At 41.3% G+C, this 20,667-nt stretch overlaps 4 protein-coding genes across 7 annotated transcripts in view; 3 read left to right on the top strand and 1 right to left on the bottom strand.

The window, feature by feature from the left end:
* Window positions 1-12,693, top strand: part of LOC104801996 (BEACH domain-containing protein C2) — a 17,209-nt gene extending 4,516 nt beyond the window's left edge. Inside the window, exons 4-33 of one of the 3 annotated variants that reach the window (XM_010525396.2) lie at window positions 1-244; window positions 718-1,500; window positions 1,973-2,107; window positions 2,339-2,443; window positions 2,619-2,729; window positions 2,838-2,914; window positions 3,147-3,228; window positions 3,606-3,932; window positions 4,323-4,948; window positions 5,278-5,362; window positions 5,503-5,697; window positions 5,869-6,417; window positions 6,504-6,647; window positions 6,725-7,204; window positions 7,441-7,583; window positions 7,996-8,065; window positions 8,179-8,262; window positions 8,400-8,456; window positions 8,558-8,626; window positions 8,721-8,807; window positions 8,913-9,029; window positions 9,221-9,370; window positions 9,464-9,548; window positions 9,645-9,765; window positions 9,938-10,034; window positions 10,114-10,227; window positions 10,458-10,830; window positions 10,916-11,631; window positions 11,748-11,870; window positions 12,149-12,693. In XM_010525396.2, coding sequence (XP_010523698.1) covers window positions 1-244; window positions 718-1,500; window positions 1,973-2,107; window positions 2,339-2,443; window positions 2,619-2,729; window positions 2,838-2,914; window positions 3,147-3,228; window positions 3,606-3,932; window positions 4,323-4,948; window positions 5,278-5,362; window positions 5,503-5,697; window positions 5,869-6,417; window positions 6,504-6,647; window positions 6,725-7,204; window positions 7,441-7,583; window positions 7,996-8,065; window positions 8,179-8,262; window positions 8,400-8,456; window positions 8,558-8,626; window positions 8,721-8,807; window positions 8,913-9,029; window positions 9,221-9,370; window positions 9,464-9,548; window positions 9,645-9,765; window positions 9,938-10,034; window positions 10,114-10,227; window positions 10,458-10,830; window positions 10,916-11,631; window positions 11,748-11,870; window positions 12,149-12,226 — 6,427 coding nt within the window. In that variant the 3' untranslated portion in view covers window positions 12,227-12,693. Of the gene's footprint in view, window positions 245-717; window positions 1,501-1,972; window positions 2,108-2,338; window positions 2,444-2,615; window positions 2,730-2,837; window positions 2,915-3,146; window positions 3,229-3,605; window positions 3,933-4,322; window positions 4,949-5,277; window positions 5,363-5,502; window positions 5,698-5,868; window positions 6,418-6,503; window positions 6,648-6,724; window positions 7,205-7,440; window positions 7,584-7,995; window positions 8,066-8,178; window positions 8,263-8,399; window positions 8,457-8,557; window positions 8,627-8,720; window positions 8,808-8,912; window positions 9,030-9,220; window positions 9,371-9,463; window positions 9,549-9,644; window positions 9,766-9,937; window positions 10,035-10,113; window positions 10,228-10,457; window positions 10,831-10,915; window positions 11,632-11,747; window positions 11,871-12,148 lie in introns of all 3 variants that reach the window. The other 2 variants (XM_010525397.2, XM_010525395.2) reach the window with 2 other exon arrangements.
* Window positions 12,694-12,876: 183 nt separating this feature from the next.
* On the top strand, window positions 12,877-14,932 carry LOC104801995 (protein PXR1). Its single transcript, XM_010525394.2, has 5 exons — window positions 12,877-13,075; window positions 13,145-13,209; window positions 13,595-13,827; window positions 14,329-14,461; window positions 14,553-14,932. Exons 1-5 carry the CDS (start codon window positions 12,922-12,924, stop codon window positions 14,688-14,690), a joined length of 723 nt encoding a protein of 240 aa, XP_010523696.1. The 5' UTR covers window positions 12,877-12,921; the 3' UTR covers window positions 14,691-14,932.
* A 170-nt stretch (window positions 14,933-15,102) lies between these two features.
* Window positions 15,103-17,654, bottom strand: LOC104801994 (growth-regulating factor 9). 2 transcript variants are annotated; one of them, XM_010525392.1, is made up of 5 exons: window positions 17,254-17,654; window positions 16,906-17,133; window positions 16,153-16,644; window positions 15,729-16,058; window positions 15,103-15,620 (listed from the first exon to the last, which is right to left on the bottom strand). In XM_010525392.1, exons 1-5 carry the CDS (start codon window positions 17,282-17,284, stop codon window positions 15,193-15,195), a joined length of 1,509 nt encoding a protein of 502 aa, XP_010523694.1. In that variant the 5' UTR covers window positions 17,285-17,654; the 3' UTR covers window positions 15,103-15,192. The 2 variants fall into 2 exon arrangements, with proteins under 2 accessions (XP_010523694.1, XP_010523695.1); XM_010525393.1 differs by having other exon boundaries at window positions 15,744-16,058; window positions 17,254-17,653.
* Window positions 17,655-18,891: 1,237 nt separating this feature from the next.
* On the top strand, window positions 18,892-20,267 carry LOC104803058 (fasciclin-like arabinogalactan protein 10). The gene is made up of 2 exons (XM_019201146.1): window positions 18,892-20,154; window positions 20,238-20,267. The coding sequence occupies exons 1-2, from the start codon at window positions 18,943-18,945 to the stop codon at window positions 20,265-20,267; spliced, it is 1,242 nt and encodes a 413-aa protein (XP_019056691.1). The 5' UTR covers window positions 18,892-18,942.
* The last annotated feature ends 400 nt before the right edge of the window (window positions 20,268-20,667 follow it).

The raw sequence follows: 20,667 nt of genomic DNA, 5'->3' as shown, positions 1-20,667 counted from the left end.
TGCCGATGCTATCCAGATGCTTTTAGATGGATGTCGAAGATGTTACTGGATGATTCGTGAAAGGGACTCTGTGAACCCTTTTTCTCTTGATGGAGATACACGTCAAATGGGAGAAGTTAATGCCTTGGTTGATGAACTTTTGGTAATTATTGAACTTTTAATGGGAGCAGCATCTCCTTCATTGGCTGTTGATGATGTCCGTCGATTACTTGGATTCATAACTGACTGCCCACAGCCAAATCAGGTAGCGCATTCTTCTATTCTATTTTCATAACACGGATAGTAGCTAGATTCTGGTCTTCGGATAACTCTTTTGAAACTGTTTGTTGCTAAGTTTTTATTTCATTGTCTTTTTACATCTTTCTAATCCATCATCACTTGTCTTAGATGAAAAATTTGCTCTTCCTAATATTGTTATGCATTCAAGGCTTAGCATTTCTGTTACCTTTAGCACATTTGCTCACATTACGACGTTTGCTTGAAGTTAAAGGAACAATCTTCACAACTTTAGCAGACTGAGCATATTGGCTTTGTTTGAGAGAAATAATTGTTGGTCTGAGAGGGAATGATTTACAGATTGCAATTTTGTGCTTGTAGTGGGAAAAGATGGTAATCATTAATATCTAAATATGTTTTGTAAATCAGTCTTTCTTTTTTTTTGTAATAATTAATAAATCATTTTTGTACTGAAATTGTTCCATCGTTGCCTTCCTTTAGGTTGCAAGAGTATTGCATCTGATGTATAGGCTGGTTGTGCAGCCAAATGCTGCAAGAGCTAAGACATTCTCTGGGGCATTTATTACATCTGGTGGAATAGAAACACTTCTTGTTCTTCTGCAGAGACAAGCAAAAACTGGTGATTGCGATATTCCAGAATCTATGAGTAAGAGTGGCCCGGATGTAGCACCTGACCACAGTGATCAGAGTCAGAACGATGGGCCTGAGTCATTAAAGCAGATGGATTCAGATCCACAAGGCAATTCGAGTGAGCCATGCCTTCCTGCTCGTGATGACGACTGTGTTAAGGATGATAATGTAGGATTTTTAAAGATAACAGAGTCAGTTCGACAGGGAAAAGAGCATGGATCTGAGCCTATTGTTCATAATAATGACTCAATTTCCTTCTCTGATTCCAGAAATATTCAGAGAACATCATCTGTTTCTGAAACCCCATACAGTAAAAACGTTGGTGGTATAAGTCTTTCGATAAGTGCAGATAACGCAAGAAACAATGTGTACAATGTTGACAATAGCGATGGAATTGTGGTCGGGATCATCAGATTGATTGGTGCATTAATATCAAATGGACACCTGAAGTTTGATTCAGGTGCTCGTTCCGATGTGGCAAATAACCTACTGGGTAGTGGACTCCACGAGAATGGTGGAACAATGTTTGATGATAAAGTTGCATTGCTTCTTTTTGCACTTCAGAAAGTGTTTCAAGCAGCTCCAAATAGGCTAATGACCGAAAATGTCTACACAACTTTGCTTGGGGCCTCGGTATGCAATATTCTTGACTCTCCTTTCTAGTTAATTTGTTTGTGAACAAACCTGGTCCAAGGTCAGATATTCAAGCATATTTTTTCTGATTGACATAGTTATATTAGTTATTAATTTGGTGAAAAGAAGGGACAACATATGCCATTTTCTATAACTAGACATTAGTGTGGTTTTGCAGAGTTCTTTCCTTTTATATGTGTTTTACATTCTTTAACCTTATTACAAGGGGACATGAAACTTGATGGTACACATGAAATGGCGGTAATGTTTTTAAAGAGGGTCTTCTCGCAGCGCTCTATGTGATCTATCCATCCTATATTTATTGTCACAACGTAGCCATTGGAGAAATCTTTGGCTACTTTGATTTGCTTATGAGGTTATAAGGTCAACAATTAATTGTAAGATTCTTCATTTTTTGGGTGCTAAAGTTGCTGCTTCAGAGTTTGTATCTTAGTAATTTTTTTTTTTGCAGATGAATGCTTCATCAACAGAGGATGACCTGAACTTTTATGATCCAGGTCTTCGCTTTGAACATTCTCAACTTCTGTTAGTCCTCTTGTGGTCTCTTCCATTTGCATCTAAGGCTTTACAAAGCCGAGCACTTCAGGTATGTATGTCATGGTAAAAAATTTCTTCTGCCTGTCCACTTCTTTACAAATAAAGAATCAAAGAGTGCCCAAAATTGTCCTTTTAATAGTGCTTCAGATTATCTTGACTCTGGTTACTATTATTGTTAATTTGTTGAACATATTTTGAGGAGTTAGGTTATCCAGACCGTTTTCATGAAAACTGATTGAACACTTGATGTCACTCTCTGAAATATCTCTTTCTATGTCAGGATCTTCTATTTTTGGCTTGCAGTCATCCAGAAAATAGAAGCAGTCTGACAAAAATGGAGGCGTGGCCTGAGTGGATCTTGGAAATCCTTATTTCGAACTATGAGGTGATTTCTAACTTTTATCTCTTTTTCTCCATGGTTGTCTATTGTTACTGGGCCAATTAGGTCATTCTGCATTCTAGTGTTCAACAGTGACGTATTTACACTTTTGGCTGTTAAGTTATTAATCCATATCAGTAGCGCTCCCCAAATATGTTGACTATCATGTGTGACACAGAAGGATGCCGGCAAGCAGTCTGCTTCAGTTGGTTCTGCCGAGCTAGAAGATCTCGTTCACAACTTCTTAATCATAATGTTGGAGCATTCAATGCGTCGGAAGGATGGTTGGAAGGTACATATGTTTGTCTTTGAAATGTTTACTGCACTTGTTCCAATTAAGCTTTTCCTAAAAGTATATTGTTTTCATTTATATTACTTGTGCATTTCGTTCCTTTTACAGGATATTGAGGCTACAATTCATTGTGCAGAGTGGCTTTCTATTGTTGGTGGATCTAGCACTGGAGAACAACGGATTAGGTATTTCGTTATACCGCTGCATCAGTTTTTCACACTTCCTTGTTGAAAGAAGTCTTTTCCAAAGTTCTCTTATGTTTCTGCCTGTTGTCTGGCCATCTCTTTTTTGTTGGAGTTATTTCTCTTGCTGATATTTTGTTCCCTAGTTTTTCTTTCGATATATTTTGAGAAGTCTTTCAGAGTCTGGGCATGTGTCTCATAATTTAAACCTTATTTAACATCATATTTTTTGAAGGCGTGAGGAGTCATTACCAATCTTCAAAAGAAGGCTTCTGGGTGGGTTGCTAGACTTTGCCGCCGGAGAGCTGCAGGCTCAGGTAACTCTTATCCTCACAGTTTGTTGTTTTCTCTTGTAGCGTATCAAGGAGAACATATTTGAGATACCTTAATGCCTTCCATGTCTTGTCAACCCCTTTTGCTGGAAAGACCTTTCTTTTGAGTAATTTTATGGTTATTTCAGTCCCTTGTAGAGGAAATGCGAAGCTCGATTTACACATGCATATTCATAGTTAACATTCAAGCGAGTGCACTGAACAGAATGTAGGGTTGTGAACCTCTTCTGCAACAAATTCAATTAATTGAATTACATATTATTATTTAATAGTAACTTGTTGCAATGAATGTTTCATCGGCCATTTGCTATATCTGATGACAACTATTCTTTTTAATCTATACAATCTTTACCCCTTTGCAGACTCAATTTATTGCTATAGCTGCAGCTGGTGTTGCAGCAGAGGGTCTAGCTCCAATGGCGGCAAAGGCAGGAGCAGAAAATGCTGCCCAGCTTTCTGTGTTTCTGGTGGAAAATGCAGTTGTGATTCTGATGCTTGTCGAAGATCATCTGCGATTACAAAGCAAACAGGCTTGTGCATCACACAAGATTGATGCTTCTCCATCACCTCTTTCTCTTGTTTTTCCTCTGAGCAACCCTATAAATACGTTGGCACTGATAGGAGAATCATCTGAGGTTTCCAGTAGTCGTGCATCACACTCCAGTGATTCAGGGGGAGTCCCTTTAGATGTATGTGGGACATATTCTGAAACACCTAAATTTCTGTGAATTGGTACTTGCAATATTTAGCTTCCCATTTCTCTCTGTCACAGGGTGATTTTGTGAATCATGCTTATAAACTTTAATTTTCTGATAATATTTGATTGTGCGTATGTTGATCTCCTTATGATCTTAACATGCCACTTGTTGATTTACTTATTTCCTGTTTTTATCTCTGTATCATGATTTACAAAGCATGCCCTTTTGTACATCTAATATTAGATTTTGGCTGTCATGGTGCATGTAGCTTTACACGTTAAAGTTTGACTGAGATTAAAATTTTGTTCTTATGTTGTTTTTACTCTGCACTCAATAGCGTTTTGTCATCAGGTAACTCAAGATATGTTACTTTTTTGTTAGGTACTTGCTTCAATGGCCGATGCAAGTGGCCAGATTTCTCCAGCAGTAATGGAGCGTCTTACTGCTGCTGCTGCCGCTGAGCCTTATGAATCAGTTTCATGTGCTTTTGTTTCATATGGTAGCTGTGCATTGGATTTGGCTGTGGGTTGGAAGTATAGAAGTCGATTGTGGTATGGCGTTGGTCTTCCTTCTAAAACTACTACTTGCTTTGGTGGTGGTGGCAGTGGTTGGGACTCTTGGAAATCTACTTTAGAAAAAGATGCTAATGGAAACTGGATTGAACTTCCTCTGGTTAAAAATTCCGTATCCATGCTTCAAGCTTTGCTTCTAGATGAGTCTGGTCTAGGTGGTGGCCTCGGAATAGGTGGAGGATCAGGTACTGGGATGGGAGGAATGAATGCCCTCTACCAATTGCTGGATAGCGATCAGCCTTTCTTATGCATGCTCCGTATGGTGCTCCTGGCTATGAGGGAAGAAGACTATGGTGAAGATAGTATGTTCATGACAAGTTTAAGTTCTGAAGATGGTTTCTCTGGTGGATTGCATCACCACTCAGGGAATGCTGTCTCATTAGATAACAGTTCCCATATGTCAATGCGACAATCACGATCAGCTTTGTTGTGGAGGTAAACTAAGACATCTTTTATCTTTCCCCATTTTGGCTTTGCAATTTAGATGATCCGTCTGCATATACTTTTCATCAGAACTCTGCATGTTAAAACTATGAAGCAGATGTAATATGATGATGCTCTTGGTTCAACTGTGTACACAATCTGGTCGTGGGTCAGTCATGATGATGGCCATTGTGCTGTGTAAATTTTAGATTTTTTTTCCTCTTTGTGGCCATCTTTGAATTTTTTTTAGCAGTTTGATTTTCTAGATTGCCTTTTCATGTTTGTTTACTTGAAATATGTAGTTACCTCGAGAAGTAAATCCTAGTGTTTTTGTCTTCCAGTGTGCTCTCTCCTGTCCTAAACATGCCAATATCTGATTCGAAGCGGCAGAGAGTATTGGTTGCTGCATGCATTCTTTATTCCGAGGTTAGTTTTCTCCTAAATCTGTTGGGATAGCCAAATGGGAAAGTGGGCAATTTTCCCCTACTTTGTTTGTGTGACAGTAACGATTGCTTCATTTCTTTCATTGTTTTTCACTTTCTGAGTCCAGTTTAAGTTCGTTGTAGGTATGGCATGCTGTAAGCAGGGATGGGAGGCCACTCCGTAAACAGTATCTTGAGGCTATTTTACCACCATTTGTTGCAGTCCTTCGGAGATGGCGACCGCATTTGGCTGGCATTCATGAGCTTGCCACTGCTGATGGTTTGAATCCCCTTGTTGTTGATGATCATGCCTTGGCTGCCGACACACTTCCTGTAGAGGTTGCAGAAAACTGATGACATTCCATTTAGTTGCCATTTTAGTTGTTTTCCTCTGAATGACCTTCATTTCTTTCTATTAACCTTTGCCCTTAAGGTTTGATGTTAGTTTCAATATCTTTGCTTGAAGTAATTATTTTGAGCTGCGTCTACTTCTTTTTCATTCCCTTTTAGGCTGCTCTTTCTATGATGTCTCTGGAGTGGGCTGCTGCCTTTGCATCGCCACCTGCTGCAATGGCACTGGCGATGATAGCTGCAGGGGCAGCTGGTTGGGAAGCACCGGCTCCTCCAGCACCTTCACATCTTAGACGGGACTCTTCATTGCTTGAGCGTAAGACTGCTAGGCTTCATACATTTTCAAGCTTCCAGAAACCATTGGAGGTTCCAAACAATAATACACCACCTCGACCAAGAGACAAGGCTGCAGCAAAAGCGGCAGCCTTGGCGGCAGCACGTGATCTTGAACGGAATGCAAAGATTGGTTCAGGAAGAGGACTCAGTGCTGTTGCAATGGCCACTTCTGCGCAGCGGAGGAATGCCAGTGACATGGAGCGTTTACAGAGATGGAATATCTCTGAAGCCATGGGTGTAGCCTGGATGGAATGTCTCCAACCAGTGGACACAAAATCTATCTATGGAAAAGATTTTAATGCTTTGTCCTACAAGTTTATTGCTGTACTAGTAGCTAGCTTTGCTTTAGCACGTAACATGCAGAGATTAGAGGTTTGCTCTCTGCCTATGTCATGCTTTATTGTTTTATAGAGTGTAGAATACTAAATACATATTTGTTGATCCAACTTCCTTGCCAGATTGACAGGCGGATGCAAGACGATATCATAGCAAGGCATCGTCTATGCATGGGAATTCGGGGTTGGCGCAAACTTATTCATTATTTGGTTGAAATGAAATGTTTTTTCGGACCTTTTGGAGATCATTTATGCAGTCCCGAACGCGTAAGTTACAAAATGATAGTTCGTTAATGTTGGAACTTGTGGAATTTCCCAACTAATCTACTGCGTTAAACATGCAGGTTTTCTGGAAACTGGACTCCATGGAAAGTTCTTTGAGGATGAGACAATGTCTAAGCAGGAAATATTCTGGAACTGATCATGTTGGGGCAGCAGCAAACTATGATGATCAGGCAGGGACAAAAAAGGGTCCAGATGGTATGTGTTCTCCATCAAATGCTCCTGTTCTTGCTGCAGAAGCAATATCAATGGAAATGATGTACGAAGATGATGAACGAGGGGAGAGTGATCATCTTGATAGCAAAGGCGATGACGGAGAACATAGCTGGGAGAATGGACAGAGGATGTCTGGATCACATGAGCATGCAGTGAGAATGTCAGCTGAAACCAGTGATCCTCAGCCTTTGAGTGACCAAGATGTGGTCCAAGATTCTTTAGCAGTAGCACCAGGGTTTGTTCCGAGTGAACTTGATGAAATGATTCGTCTTGAGCTTCCGTCATCTATGGTTCGACCACTACGGGTTGTGAGAGGAACCTTTCAAGTATGTTTGACTAAGTTGACGTTTTAAATTATGTACAAGGAGCTGACAGCTCCATATTTCCCTTTGGTGACTTGGGAAAAAACAAAGAGAATAGTCAACCAGGATTTCGTAGATACCATGAAAACTAGGATTGTGGCCTGTCGATATGCATAGTGGAAATTACTCATAAATTCTCAAATATTCCTTTACTTGGGTGAATTACTGGTTGCTAATAGTTATTTTTGTTCCTTTTTCAGATCACAACACGGAGAATAAATTTTATCGTTGACAGAGAAGGCCAAAGTTTGGCTGGTAAATCAGATAGTTCCTCTGAATCAGGAGACCAAGAAAAGGATCGCAGTTGGCCGATGTCTTCCCTGCATCAGATTTATAGCCGAAGGTAAGTATTATCATCATCAACATCTTCCGCCTTGCCCATTTTATTCTAATTCTCTTCCATTTGAGAAAATTTTATTGTGATATATTTGCTAATTATTTAGGACATTTTTGTTCCTCTAACTAAGCTATGAAGCTTTTCATGTACAAAAGGATTCGGGAGGAATTTGTGTGCATTGAATTGTTAAACGCACGAGCTGATTGACAGTCAACTGAACTGATTGAAACCACTTTGACTTCAAATAAACTCATTTCTCAAACACAACATCTTCCGCCTTGCACATGTTTGAATGTTTTCCTAGTAGCACCTTATGTGGTCTATGGAATTTTCCTCCTTCCTTATGAGCTGTGTTTCTCCAAGGGTTTGTCATGGTGATTGATGATCTATTTGCTATGTTGGTCCATTTCTTTCACAGATATCTCCTGAGGAGGAGTGCTCTGGAACTCTTTATGGTTGACCGATCAAACTTCTTCTTTGATTTTGGGGTATCTAATTAAAAACCCTTCCTATGTTATGAGATATTTATTGTTATGCCCTTGTTAAACTTGCCTGCTGTAGCTATATAATCTTTTTGAAACTTTTTTTATGACCACCATAGGATACTGAAGGACGAAGAAATGCATATCAAGCTGTCATTCAAGCAAGGCCTCCTCATCTGAACAATATTTACCTAGCAACCCAGGTGAGTGTTTTCCTTGTTGGGTGTTCTATTTAGAAATGGCCTTGGTCCGTCATTCTTGATTTCAGGCTTGTTCATCAATCTAAGCTGAGTGAACTTTCTTTCATATGCGGCATAACTTAAATCTTTTTTCTTTCTAGAGACCGGAACAACTTTTGAAAAGAACTCAGTTAATGGAGCGCTGGGCTAGATGGGAGGTACCAAGGAACTGCACGTTCATATTCTTTTCATCATGCATCCTTATTCTTGCCTAGAATAGAGAACTAACTCTATCTGTTTTGTTGCATCTGTTTTATAGATCAGCAATTTCGAATACTTAATGCAGCTCAATACGCTGGCTGGGCGTAGTTATAATGACATTACTCAGGTGGATTTTATGCTATGTGCATTTTCTTTCTCTTGTGAACTCTTACTATCATATGCTTTTGGGTGATCTTGATAGATTTAGTAATCCTCTGCAGTACCCTGTTTTCCCGTGGATAATTTCCAAATACAATTCTGAAAGTCTTGATCTTTCAGACCCTTCTACCTACAGAGACCTATCCAAGGTAGTATTCTTTGTAGTTTGCTCCCTGATTTCGGTGCTAATCTTGTGTGTATTGATCCAACGACCTCAGTAAAGCTTGTTGTAATGCGAATCTATATTTGTGCAGCCGATTGGTGCATTGAACCCAGGGCGTCTAAAGAAATTTCTGGAGCAGTATTCTAGCTTCGATGATCCGGTCATCCCTAAATTCCACTATGGTTCCCATTACTCAAGTGCTGAAGCTGTGGGTTCTCTTCTCTATAATATCTGCCATAATTACCAACGTTTCTTCCATTTTTCCCCTTTTAAATCTGTCTTACTGTTGCCTGAGAACAAGAAACAAAGTATCGGTTATTTCCAGATTGCAACTGGGTAGAGTTTGTAGTCTTTTGAAGGCCAAGTCAGATGCTTTATCCTTTTTCCCTTTGTGCTCAGGTGTTGTATTATCTGGCTAGAGTTGAGCCTTTTACAACCCTTTCTGTTCAACTACAAGGTGGAAAATATGATCATGTAGACCGCATGTTTTCAGACATTGCAGCCACTTGGAATAGCGTTCTGGAGGAAATGAGTGATGTGAAGGAGTTGGTATGTACTTTTTTCTCCGAAAGCATTATATGGTCTTCTTTATCTGAAATGAAGAGCCTAGCTGGATTCAGGCCACCTCATTTTGCGATACAGGTTCCGGAGTTGTTTTACCTTCCTGAGGTGCTGACCAACGATAACTCAATCGACTTTGGTACAAGACATCTGGGAAAAATGCTTGGTAGGCTTTCGTGGTTACTTTTATTGTCCGAGACAAATAATTTGTGTGCCTTTATAAAACTAAACCTTTCCTCTTATATGTTTTTTGATGCATCAGATGCTGTGAAACTTCCTCCTTGGGCTAAAAACCCAATCGATTTTGTACACAAGCAACGCATGGCTCTCGAGAGCGAGCATGTGTCTGCACATTTGCATGGGTGGATAGATCTCATATTTGGGTAGATTTTTCTTTCTTTTTCTTTTTTAACTCAAGTCTATCAACACACATTGTTCATAATTTTGTTTCACTCTTTGCTGAATGTGAAGCAAAATTGTCTAGACAAAATTTTCTTTACTAAGATAGTTAAATGGATTCTTCACGTTTCTTTTTTCATGAACTTATTCATCTAGGTATAAGCAACGGGGCAAGGAAGCTATACTAGCAAACAATGTTTTCTTCTACACTACCTATGAAGGGACTGTTGATATTGATAAGATCACAGACCCGGTAAGTTTATTTTGTTGTAGTTGCCTAGTTTTGGCAAAGCACTGCTTTAGTTAACTTGCCAATGAACATTTGAATGAAGGTACAACAACGTGCTACACAAGACAAGATCACTTATTTTGGACAGACACCATCCCAGCTCTTGACTATCCCTCACATGAAAAGGATGCCATTGAAAGATGTTCTACATATGCAGGTAATGTGTATTGGAATGGTTTAGCTTCTGTTCAAATTAACTCCTTTTGTCAACAAGTTTTATGGAAAAGTTTTGAACAGGGTTCATATCTTCATTAGCCATTACCTGTGGGGCTTATGTCCATGCTACCAGTAGATAGATGAAAACAGTAGTGTTATTTCATCTTAAGTGCTTACCTGTGGTGAAATTTGGCCATTGGAGCTTGACAAGTGCTTTCAAATTCTTGTCAGACCATCTTTCGGAATCTAAAAGAGGTCAAACCATATGTTGTTCCATCACCTGAACAGTGCAACTTACCTGCCGCGGCCATCCAGGCATCTTCAGATACTGTCGTGATTGTTGACATGAATGTTCCAGCAGCACATGTTGCAGAGCACAAGTGGCAGCCAAACACCCCTGATGGCCAGGGTACTCCTTTCCTCTTTCATCACGGGAAAGCAACATCAACCTCAACTGGCGGAACACTAGTACGCATGTTTAAGGGTCCGGTTAATTCTGGTTCTGATGATTGGCAATTCCCCCAGGCTCAAGCCTTTGCTTCATCCGGATATAGTAATTCAGCGGTAATTGCTATTTTAAATGATGGAGAAGAAATTATCACCGGTAACAATTATAAGATCTTGTCTTTGTTAAGGTTTTCTGAATAATGCCTATATCCTCAATATCTGAAATCATGCATTTTATTCAGGTGGACATGCGGATAATAGTGTCAAGCTAGTTTCATCTGATGCAGGAAAGACATTGGAAACGGCTTCTGGGCACTGTGCCCCCGTAACATGTCTGGCTCTGTCCCCAGATGACAATTTTCTTGTGACAGGCTCACGTGATACTACTGTTCTGCTTTGGAGAATTCGCAAGTTGTCCACTTCTCGGATAAATTTATCTGAGCTGTCAACTGGCTCGGGAATTCCATCATCCACAGACTGCAGGAAAAAGTGTCACATTGAAGGGCCGATACAAGTACTCCGTGGCCATCGAAGAGAATTACTTTGCTGTTGTGTTAGTTCAGATCTAGGAATTGTTGTTTCGTCCTCTGAGTCCTCAGATGTTCTATTGCATTCGGTGAGAAAAGGGAGGCTGATCAGACGGTTAGTTGGGGTGGAGGCTCATTCTCTATGCATTTCATCTGAGGGGGTTATAATGGCCTGGAACAGAACGGAAAATTCTATTAGCACGTTTACCGTCAATGGTATTGTGGTCGCCAAAGCCAAACTTCCTCTCTCTTGTAGCATCAGTTGCATGGAAATAGCTATGGACGGCCAAAGTGCCTTGATTGGAATGAACTCAAATGCCAGGGACATGGCTTTGAGTTCAAAGATGCATGTAGGTGAAGAAGATTCGTTAAATGACAGACTGGATATCTCGTCTCCTTCAATTTGCTTCCTCGACCTATACACGCTCCAGGTATGATAGTAATGTGTGAACTCTGACACCTACCTTAAAACGATAATTTGACCCTTTTTTCGAGATTCTTTCTTATTGTCGGTTTATAACCTTGTTGACGTCTTTATTTTTCGTAGGTATTGCATGTGCTGAAGCTGGCTCAAGGACAGGATATTACCGCTCTGACTTTGAACAATGACAACACAAATCTTTTGGTTTCCACTGCAGATAAACAGTTGATAATCTTCACTGATCCAGCTGTAAGTTCATCATCTATTCTTGTCGATGAAAAATGAGAATTTCTGTGATTCCTTTATAAGCTTTGAATGAGACACTTTATATATAATCAAACCAAACATTCAGTTCAAGTTACAGACCCTGTATTTGTTCTGAGTCGAGTCATCTAGAACACAAGTAAGGAAACGCCTTTTTTAGCTTCTAAATCCGAAATTCCAAGGACCACTCAGTTCATAACAATTCGGCTCGCTAGAGTCAAGAGTTTAGTTTATAACGCCTTTGCATTCCGAATTGTTTGCAGTTGAGCGAGAAGGCGGTGGATCAGATGCTGAAGCTTCGCCAGGAAGGAAAGGGCCTCAACCCCTTGATAAAATCATAGAAATCCATGGCATTGTGCCGCGGAAATTGTCAAGTTGGATACCGGAGTTGCATTTCCGTCCATAGGAACCTTAACCAGACGATCAAAAATTCAGGTCATCAATGATTGCTCGTCTTGGCATGTGCAAGAACACGTATGTACATGCTCTCATCAGGCAGATTCTTCGTCCGAAACAACATATGTAGTTCGTGTTTTGTCCTTTCGAGATTCTTCCAAAGCGTTCCAGAGATCTGATGATGATGATCCATCACAGTGCGCAGAGAGAGAGATTCGTGAAGTATATACATCCGGAGCTTGGGCTTTACTGTCTTTGCTCTTCCTTTAGAATAGGATGGAATATACGTAGTTGTTGGTGCTCATGTTGAGGCGACACTTATTACATGGCGTTATATTAATTTATTACATTCATTCATTAAAGAGGAATTGTGATAACTACATTAAATTGTGTGAATTTTGTTTTACTCCTTTTTGCAACCAGACACCAATTGCATCAGATCTCTCTCTATGGGGAAAAAGACGAGAGCGAGACGAGGAGTTTCGTCAAAATCAAACAAGGCCGAATCGGTCAAGCATATTTGGGCCAAACTAATGGGCCTGAACTGTCCAAACAAGGCCCAGATACTCTTTCACGTCTTCGGCAGCTTAGCAAACGCAGTGGGAATAGCGGCGGCGTGAACTGAGAGAGAGAGAGAGAGATGGGAGGGAAAGGAAAGAGAAGAAGGGAGAAGAACTACTTGGCCGCGCATGGTGGACCGACTAGGCTTCCTCCGCCGCCTGATCATTCGAAGCTCGACGCCCTTCCTTCCAAGCTCCGCCGGCTTATCTCCTTCGCTTCTCTGTCTCCGCACGGTACACTCTCTCTCGTTTCGTCACGAGTATAGAGCTTCATGCGTTTTTCATCGTATCTTCTTTCATCAGATTCTGCTAAAGATGTCGAAGAGAAGAAACAAAAGGATAAGAAAGCTAGAGTAGATTCTGCGACGGTATATTTTCTTACCTTCCGCTTCCACAGTGGATGGTTTAATATAGTTTTTAGGGCATTTTTGTGTTAGGTTGGTATTTCTCATGGAATTAAGTGCGTATGCATGAATTTCGTTACATTACTCGTTCTTCCTCTGTATTGTACTGTAATTGTTTCGGGTTTAGAATTAGGGTTTAGTGAATGCTTGATAATGTATTATTTGTTGGCATGGGGCCAAAAATGTTTTTCCTTTCACAAACTTATGCTATTCCGCGGATAGTGGGTGGGGCAAGCTAGAGTTCCCCATATGCAATCTTTGCTTTAGGCCTAATACAAAATTTTACTCCTCATCTTTGTCCCATTTTCTGCACTTTTGGTTGATTTATTGTTAATAACTATATAATCAGGGCGTTAAATCTGGGAGTGAAAGAAGGTCAGAGGGCACGGTAGTTGAAGAAAGAAAAACAGAGGGTCATACCAATTCTTCAGATCATGAGAATGGTGGTGACCAGACATTGCTGAAGAGTGGAGATGAAAAGAAGAAGAAAAAGAGGAAGAGGGATCAGATTAAGGACCTCCGTTTTGAAAAGGAACTTGCAGAGCTAGAAGGCCGATCAAGGAGGCGAGAGCGCAAAAAAAAGTAAGCTTATACTCTTCATTTTACTCCCCTAAGTCTAGAGCTATTCTTTTCCGAATTCACATTGCCTTTTTTCATATATTTTGGATTAAATTTCAAAATCTTTTACGCTCGGCAAGTCTTCAGCGTTGCTTGGACATACCACAGTACTGAGCTTTTGCTAGTTTAGCTGATGATGCTAGTGAAAGTCAGTATTGTACATATGTAAAAATATGATTGCAGCTTTGTTCTTGTCTGCTTGTTTCTGCAATATCTATCATAGTAAGCAATCATAAATATCATGAATGTTTCCTTTTATGTTTCGCTCAACTTATTGCACCGTGTGGTTTGCAACCCGATGATTCTTGTCTTTTGATTTTAGCATGTATGTTTTTTTTTTCTTTTGAGCGTTTTTTTGCCTTTTTTGTGTTCTTCAGTGATTATCTCTAGTTTACTGCTATTGTCCATGTACATAAATTATCTGATGTTCCATTAGTAGCTAAAAAGCTTCCTATGCTTGCACAGGTATTGGGAAGCCAAAAAGAAGAAAAACAAGAAAGGAAAGACAGAAGAGACTGTAGTAGATTTCCCGAAGCATGAAAAGATAAGATTTGGTGAGGTGGTGGAAGCTCCACCAAAGTTAGTCGTTGTTCCAAAGGTACAGTCCGTTGCTATTTCCAATTTACGACCATCTTGTGAAGATGGCTCTTCATATCGGACCAGGTGATGATTATATATGCATTTAACAGGCACCAAAGTCTGCTCAAAGTGCATCTAAGGAGAGGCAACGCTTACTGGCTGTTGAAGCTTACAGAGCTCGGAAAGGATGGACCTCAAGACCAGGTCTTCAGTTTCCTTCCATTGCCATCCAACCAGATGGGGCATGACAGCATTTTTGTAGCAACTCTTAGCTTAGTTTGTGTGTCTGGAATGGAGTTTGATCTTTCTGCAGCAGCTGATCACAATATAGTCTTCCAGGTTGCAACAGTGGATTCATAGTGATATCTCTCTTAACCCATGTTGTTCTTGGGAATTTACAAATGACTTGCAACACCATCAAAAATCCCAGAGTGGTGTTGCTTTGTAGAATTGGAGTTTTCTAAATTATTTATTTCTCGAGTATCTATAATTTATTAATTTTACATGCAAACTTGGCCCTACTGGATACAGCTATCATGAAGTTGGGAACTTTACCCCTCAGGGCTTGCAGGTATAGAATATAGATGATCAAAGTTTGGTCGTGATGTTGCCTGCAACATTGCAGAGGCTGTCTCTTTGGAAAAGATCAACATGAAAACATTGACGAAAGACCCAAAATGATGCATCGATATTAGATTATTCAGAACATGAAAATGTTGGAACCTCAACCACATTTTTTACCCTTCTAACCTAAACACCCGAACATGTTGACAAGTCATCTTTATCTTTGTCTTCACCCCTTAATGCTGTATCAGTGATGGTGGTATCGGTGCTGCAACTACTAGTGCTCTTTTCTTCACAACCTCGGCCGACGAGGGGATTTGCAAGGACAGAGACAGAGAGTTCGGTATTCAGTTTGGCATTATGATCATCTTTGTCTTTGCAAGATGCAGATCCAGCAGCTGTTACAGCCATAGAGTATGAAACAGAAACTCCAGTATTAGCCACGGCTTTGGTATCTCCTGGCCGCTTCTTGACCCCTCTATGCATGTGCTTAGGACAGTATTTCTGAAAAGGTAATGCTTCTTTGCTGCATCTCCACTTCTTCCCATCTGTTCTTCTGCACCTTCCTGGTTCATTTTCTGTTTCAGCTCTGTTCAATGGAAAACCACCATGACCTACAATACAAAGGAGGAAGCAGTTTCATTGTAAGAAGGGGGCAAAAGATCTAAAGACACAGGAAAATGATAGATTTCAAATGGACTCAATATGTCTGAAGCTCATACCAAAAAGCAAACTACCTTGAAGAACACTGTCTGGGGAGAAGTGAATTCCTGGAACCATGCAGCCAGTGACATTCATACCACTCGATTTCGCCGAGTAATTGCAGCCAGTAAGTCTGTTTCTTGTACTTATATCTTTCTTGCTGCTATCTATGAAATCTGCAGCTTCAAGGGGAGGACCAGACACCTCAGTGCCGCTTTGCAAATGCTCGCGTAAGTATTTGCCAATGAAGAGACCATCCTCACTGGACCTACACTGCTTTCCAGTTATCTCTGGGTACCTTCCTGGTTTATCTTTTGGCTCGCTTTGTACAGAGGGTAACCTACCATGGCCTGGAAATGAAGAAACAGACAAGTCATCCTCAAATTCCCGGATATGTTGGTAATTATGATCACACCATTGTATCGATATCTCAAACACTCTTACGGTAAATCATGTCCTTTTGCTTTTTCATGATGAAATCGTCGCTCATAAATCTGTTGCTTTTGTCGTTGTCATTCAGGTCCACATTCCTTCCGCTCCCATTGCACTCTATAGTAACACTTTTGTTCGTTGAAGCCAAAGACACAAAGGAGGAAAGAGAGACAGAGTCTTGGATGGTGCTGCTTTTGTCCTCATCAGCGTATGAAGCAATTGTAACAACGGGAGCTTTGCTGGAACTGGAAGAGGCCATTGTCTGGTGACAGGAAAAACTATCCGACCCATCTTCCATGGATGCCTTAGGATCTGACGAAGCAATCTCAGAAGATTCCACAAGCTTTCTTGAACGCTTACGGCCTCTGTGCATGTGCCTTTGACAGTACTTCTGAAACGGAAGAACATCATTGCCACACCTCCATTTCTTCCCGTCTGTTCTCCTGCACCTTGTCGGTTCAGGATCCACCATTTCCCTCTGATAGAATTCTTGATAACTCAACCCTGCAACTCAGAAACCCTAACCATCCTCAGCCATGGCAGTACAATCCAAAACTACACTGAAGAACTCCAAGTTAACAATTCTTGATTCAGTTCAACCATTAAAGCCTCAGAAACTATCAGACTAAGTGACAAGTTTTAAGTCTCAGAAATCATTTACATACAGAAGGGACTCAAGAAAGGTCAATTCTTGGAACCAATATCATCAAGACAGACAAGACACGGGAAAAACAAACAAGAAGATGGGCAAAAAGAGTGACTGACGATGGAGGTGATGAACCATGGAGAGGTGGCGAGACCAAGAGAGAGCGAGGCTGTTCCAGATGGGGACCAGGAGATGAGGAGGCAAGGGGTGACCAGCCGAGATGTATCTATAAGCCATGGCTTGCATTTGAAACTCCTGCAACTGCGCCTCCGTCATTGTTTCCCTCTTCCATGGCGGACTCTTCCTCTCCTCCCCCGCCGCCCCCGATTTCTCCGGCTTAGCTTCAGCTTCACGCCGGATTCAGAGTTCAGAACACAGCAATCAAACAGAGCACCATATTTGCATAGATGCAACGCATATATATATATGAAGAGAGAGAGAGAGAGAGAGAGAGAGAGGGTAAGTACCGCAGTTACTTCGAGGGCTCTGTGTCTCCATTTTCACGAAAGCTTCGAGGGCATAAACTGAAGAAAAACAAAACCAGGGTTCTGTCCGTTTCTGTGTCTCTTTGCGAAAGCTTTTTCAAAACAAAAGGCCGACTTTTGAAGCCATCTTTTCGAAACCACTTCCCACAAAAATCAGAAGGGAAAAAACACCGCTAGTGGCTCGGAAACAAACGAAAACCCTTTGCTTCGTACGCTCAAGAAGAACACAACACAACAGAAGGTGAATTTCTCATCCTATTACATCTGTGACAACGTGTAAAGACAATTTTAAGACCAGAGAGAGAGAGAGACTTAAAGGCCTTTTGTCAAATTTCTGACAAACGCGTCAGCGTCTGCAGCCTTATTCGAATCCTCTCGGACAAAAAAGTTCAGTTTTCGCTTTAAGCAATGACAGAGCAGAGCCATTTGAGCCTGGCCACTGGCTCCACGACGCGCCCACGCGCTTCTCTCCTCTGGGCCTTCTTCTTCGGCCCATTACTTATTATATATGGGCTGAGATTCTTCTCCATTAGGCCCATTTCTATTTATTTTTTCGAATGTACAGAAATGGTAAATAAATCCCGGTTATGGGTATTGCTTTATCAACAAAGGGAATCCGTCTGACAAGTAGAACCTTCCTTTTTCAATTTTTTATAAGAAAAAAGACAATCAATTTGTCGGCTGAATATTATGAAATTTTTAATTAAAAAAAAGACCAACGTAGTGACTAGAATAGTTGCGATGTGAATAGACAAAATTATACCATTAAAAAGTTGTATTTGTTTTTAAAATTCAAGTGCAGAAATTGCTACAACTTGAAGTAAAAGCTAGCGATTGTAATTAGCTTTATTACAGTATAATGACAAAAACCGAAATTAATGGTTGTTCATATTTGCAATACTAGAAAGTGTATATTCATATTTTATGTTTGTTTAAATTAAATTTAGGTAAGAACCCCCTCTCTTTGGGCCTTTTTTTGGTATAGTTGGAATTAATGTTTGGTAGCATTATGAACCTCTTTACCATGTTTATATATATAAACATTATCCAATAATACACTTTGTTTTGGATATCTGGTTTTGGGATATATGTTTTTGGTAAATTTTTATTTATCATATATTTTATAAATCTAATTATTTTTTTAAAAGGTTGTACTTTCTTTAAGAATATGAACACGTATACAAGAATTTCCCGAATTTTCTAAATGTACAAAGTAAATAAATATACGTTGACCATCCGAGAATTCGATTGCATTAGGTTAAAAATGTAAATATTCCCTTTTGTAATAACATCACGCATATTATGATATTTTTCCTCCCGAATTTGATTTTCAAAATGGGTCACCGTTTAAGTTTGAGAGCCGTTGTAAACATGATATCATTGTAACCGTTGAAAGCCCATAAGCCCATTTTCGTAATTTTGCAAAAGGACAGTGCAACGCAATGCCCTTTGCCATTTCCAGCTGTTAAAAAAACTCCACATGGGCCCCAATCCAACCCAATTTACACAAAAACAAAAACAAAAAGCAGTAACTCTGGTCAAAACTAACCCGATTACGGTTAAAATCTAACCGTGGTTACATCCCTTCGTCTTCCTTTTATTTCCCCACTTCATCACTCTATCCTCACTCTCTGTTCTTCCACAGTCGTCTTCTCTCTTCTAACTCCCATCATGGCCGCGTTACGCATTTTCTCTCTCCTCGTCCTCACTTTCTCTCTCCTCTCCGTATCAGTCACCGTCGGCGGCCACAACATCACCGACATTCTCGCCGGCTCCTCGGATTACTCTCAGTTCAACAGCTACCTCACCCAGACGAAGCTGGCGGATGAGATCAACAGCCGTACAACGATCACCGTCCTCGTCCTCAACAATGGAGCCATGTCGGCGCTGGCCGGAAAACACCCTCTCTCCGTCATCAAAAACGCCCTCAGTCTCCTCGTCCTCCTCGACTATTACGATCCTCAGAAGCTCCACCAGATCTCCAAAGGTACAACTCTCACCACCACTCTCTACCAAACTACCGGAAATGCCCCTGGAAACCTAGGCTTCGTCAACGTCACCGACCTCAAAGGCGGGAAAGTCGGATTTGGCTCCGCGGCTTCAGGATCCAAGCTCGACTCGTCCTACACCAAATCAGTCAAGCAGATCCCGTACAACATCTCCGTCCTCGAGATCGACGCGCCGATCATCGCTCCGGGGATTTTGACGGCGCCTGCTCCATCCGCCGCCGGAGTTAACATCACGGGGTTGCTCGAGAAGGCCGGTTGCAAGACATTCGCCAATTTACTAGTAACGAGCGGTGTGATCAAGACCTACGAGTCGACCGTCGACAAGGGTTTGACGGTTTTCGCACCGTCCGATGAAGCCTTCAAGGCTGATGGAGTTCCAGATCTGAGCAAGCTCACGCAGGCTGAGGTGGTCTCGCTTCTAGAGTATCACGCCCTCGCGGAATACAAGCCCAAGGGTTCGTTGAAGACGAACAAAGACTCCATCTCCACATTGGCCACTAACGGAGCTGGAAAATTCGATCTCACGACTTCAACCTCCGGCGACGAGGTCGTCCTCCACACCGGCGTTGGCCCATCTAGAGTCGCCGACACCGTACTCGACGCGACTCCGGTTGCGATATTCACGGTGGACAACGTCCTCCTCCCCACCGAGCTGTTCGGGAAGTCTCCATCTCCGGCGCCGGCGCCTGAGCCAGTGAGCGCACCGGCACCGTCTCCGGCGAAGTCACCGAGTCCTTCTCCCGCCGATGCTCCTTCACCTGTTGCCCCCTCACCGCCGGCTCCACCGATGGACACGCCGGAGGGGGCTCCGGCGGATGCTCCGGCGGAATCTGAGAGCAGCAAGGCGAAAAATGCGGCGGTTCACGTGAGCGCAGTAATTACGCGGGTTGCCACTTGTGTTCAGTTTTTTTTTCTCTATTTTTTTATTTTAATTTTATGTTGCATTTTGGGTTTGAGATCTGTTTGTTGAGACTGAGATTAGAGTGAGGTTTTTCATATCTTTTAGTTTATTACAAGTTAATTATTGAATGAGTGTTGGTGGTAGGGCTGGGCGTTTCGGTTCGGTTCTTCGGAACCGGACCGAACCGAACCGTTAAAACGGTATTTTTTCCGACCCGAAACCGTTGTTATTTCCCGAACGGTACTATTTTTAGAGAACCGAATTTTTCCGGAACCGAACCGAACCGAACCGAACTTTAAAAATCCCGAAAAACCGAATATTTTTAAAGGAAATCTAACATTTTTTTTCATAAAACCCGGAACCGAACCGAACCGATACCGAAACCGAACCGAATACAATAAAAAACCCGATTGGTACCTATTTTTGTAAAACCGAAAGAACCGAACCGATCTATTCCGTCCCGAACCCGAACCGTTTCCCGAAACG

Source organism: Tarenaya hassleriana, unplaced genomic scaffold (assembly GCF_000463585.1).
Source record: "Tarenaya hassleriana unplaced genomic scaffold, ASM46358v1 Cleome8, whole genome shotgun sequence".
Taxonomy (NCBI): domain Eukaryota; kingdom Viridiplantae; phylum Streptophyta; class Magnoliopsida; order Brassicales; family Cleomaceae; genus Tarenaya; species Tarenaya hassleriana.
This window is presented reverse-complemented; position numbering and strand designations above follow the sequence as displayed.

Coding starts and splice junctions, on each gene's coding strand:
- LOC104801995 (XM_010525394.2), top strand. CDS start 12,922: ATGGGAGGGAAAGGAAAGAGAAGAAGGGAGAAGAACTACTTGGCCGCG. Junction 13,210..13,594: donor CTAGAGTAGATTCTGCGACG/GTATATTTTCTT, acceptor CTATATAATCAG/GGCGTTAAATCTGGGAGTGA. Junction 13,828..14,328: donor AGGCGAGAGCGCAAAAAAAA/GTAAGCTTATAC, acceptor ATGCTTGCACAG/GTATTGGGAAGCCAAAAAGA.
- LOC104801994 (XM_010525392.1), bottom strand. CDS start 17,284: ATGGAGACACAGAGCCCTCGAAGTAACTGCG. Junction 17,134..17,253: donor GAGCCCTCGAAGTAACTGCG/GTACTTACCCTC, acceptor TCCGGCGTGAAG/CTGAAGCTAAGCCGGAGAAA. Junction 16,645..16,905: donor CATGGTTCATCACCTCCATC/GTCAGTCACTCT, acceptor TCTGAGTTGCAG/GGTTGAGTTATCAAGAATTC.
- LOC104803058 (XM_019201146.1), top strand. CDS start 18,943: ATGGCCGCGTTACGCATTTTCTCTCTCCTCGTCCTCACTTTCTCTCTC. Junction 20,155..20,237: donor CGGCGGTTCACGTGAGCGCA/GTAATTACGCGG, acceptor TTTGGGTTTGAG/ATCTGTTTGTTGAGACTGAG.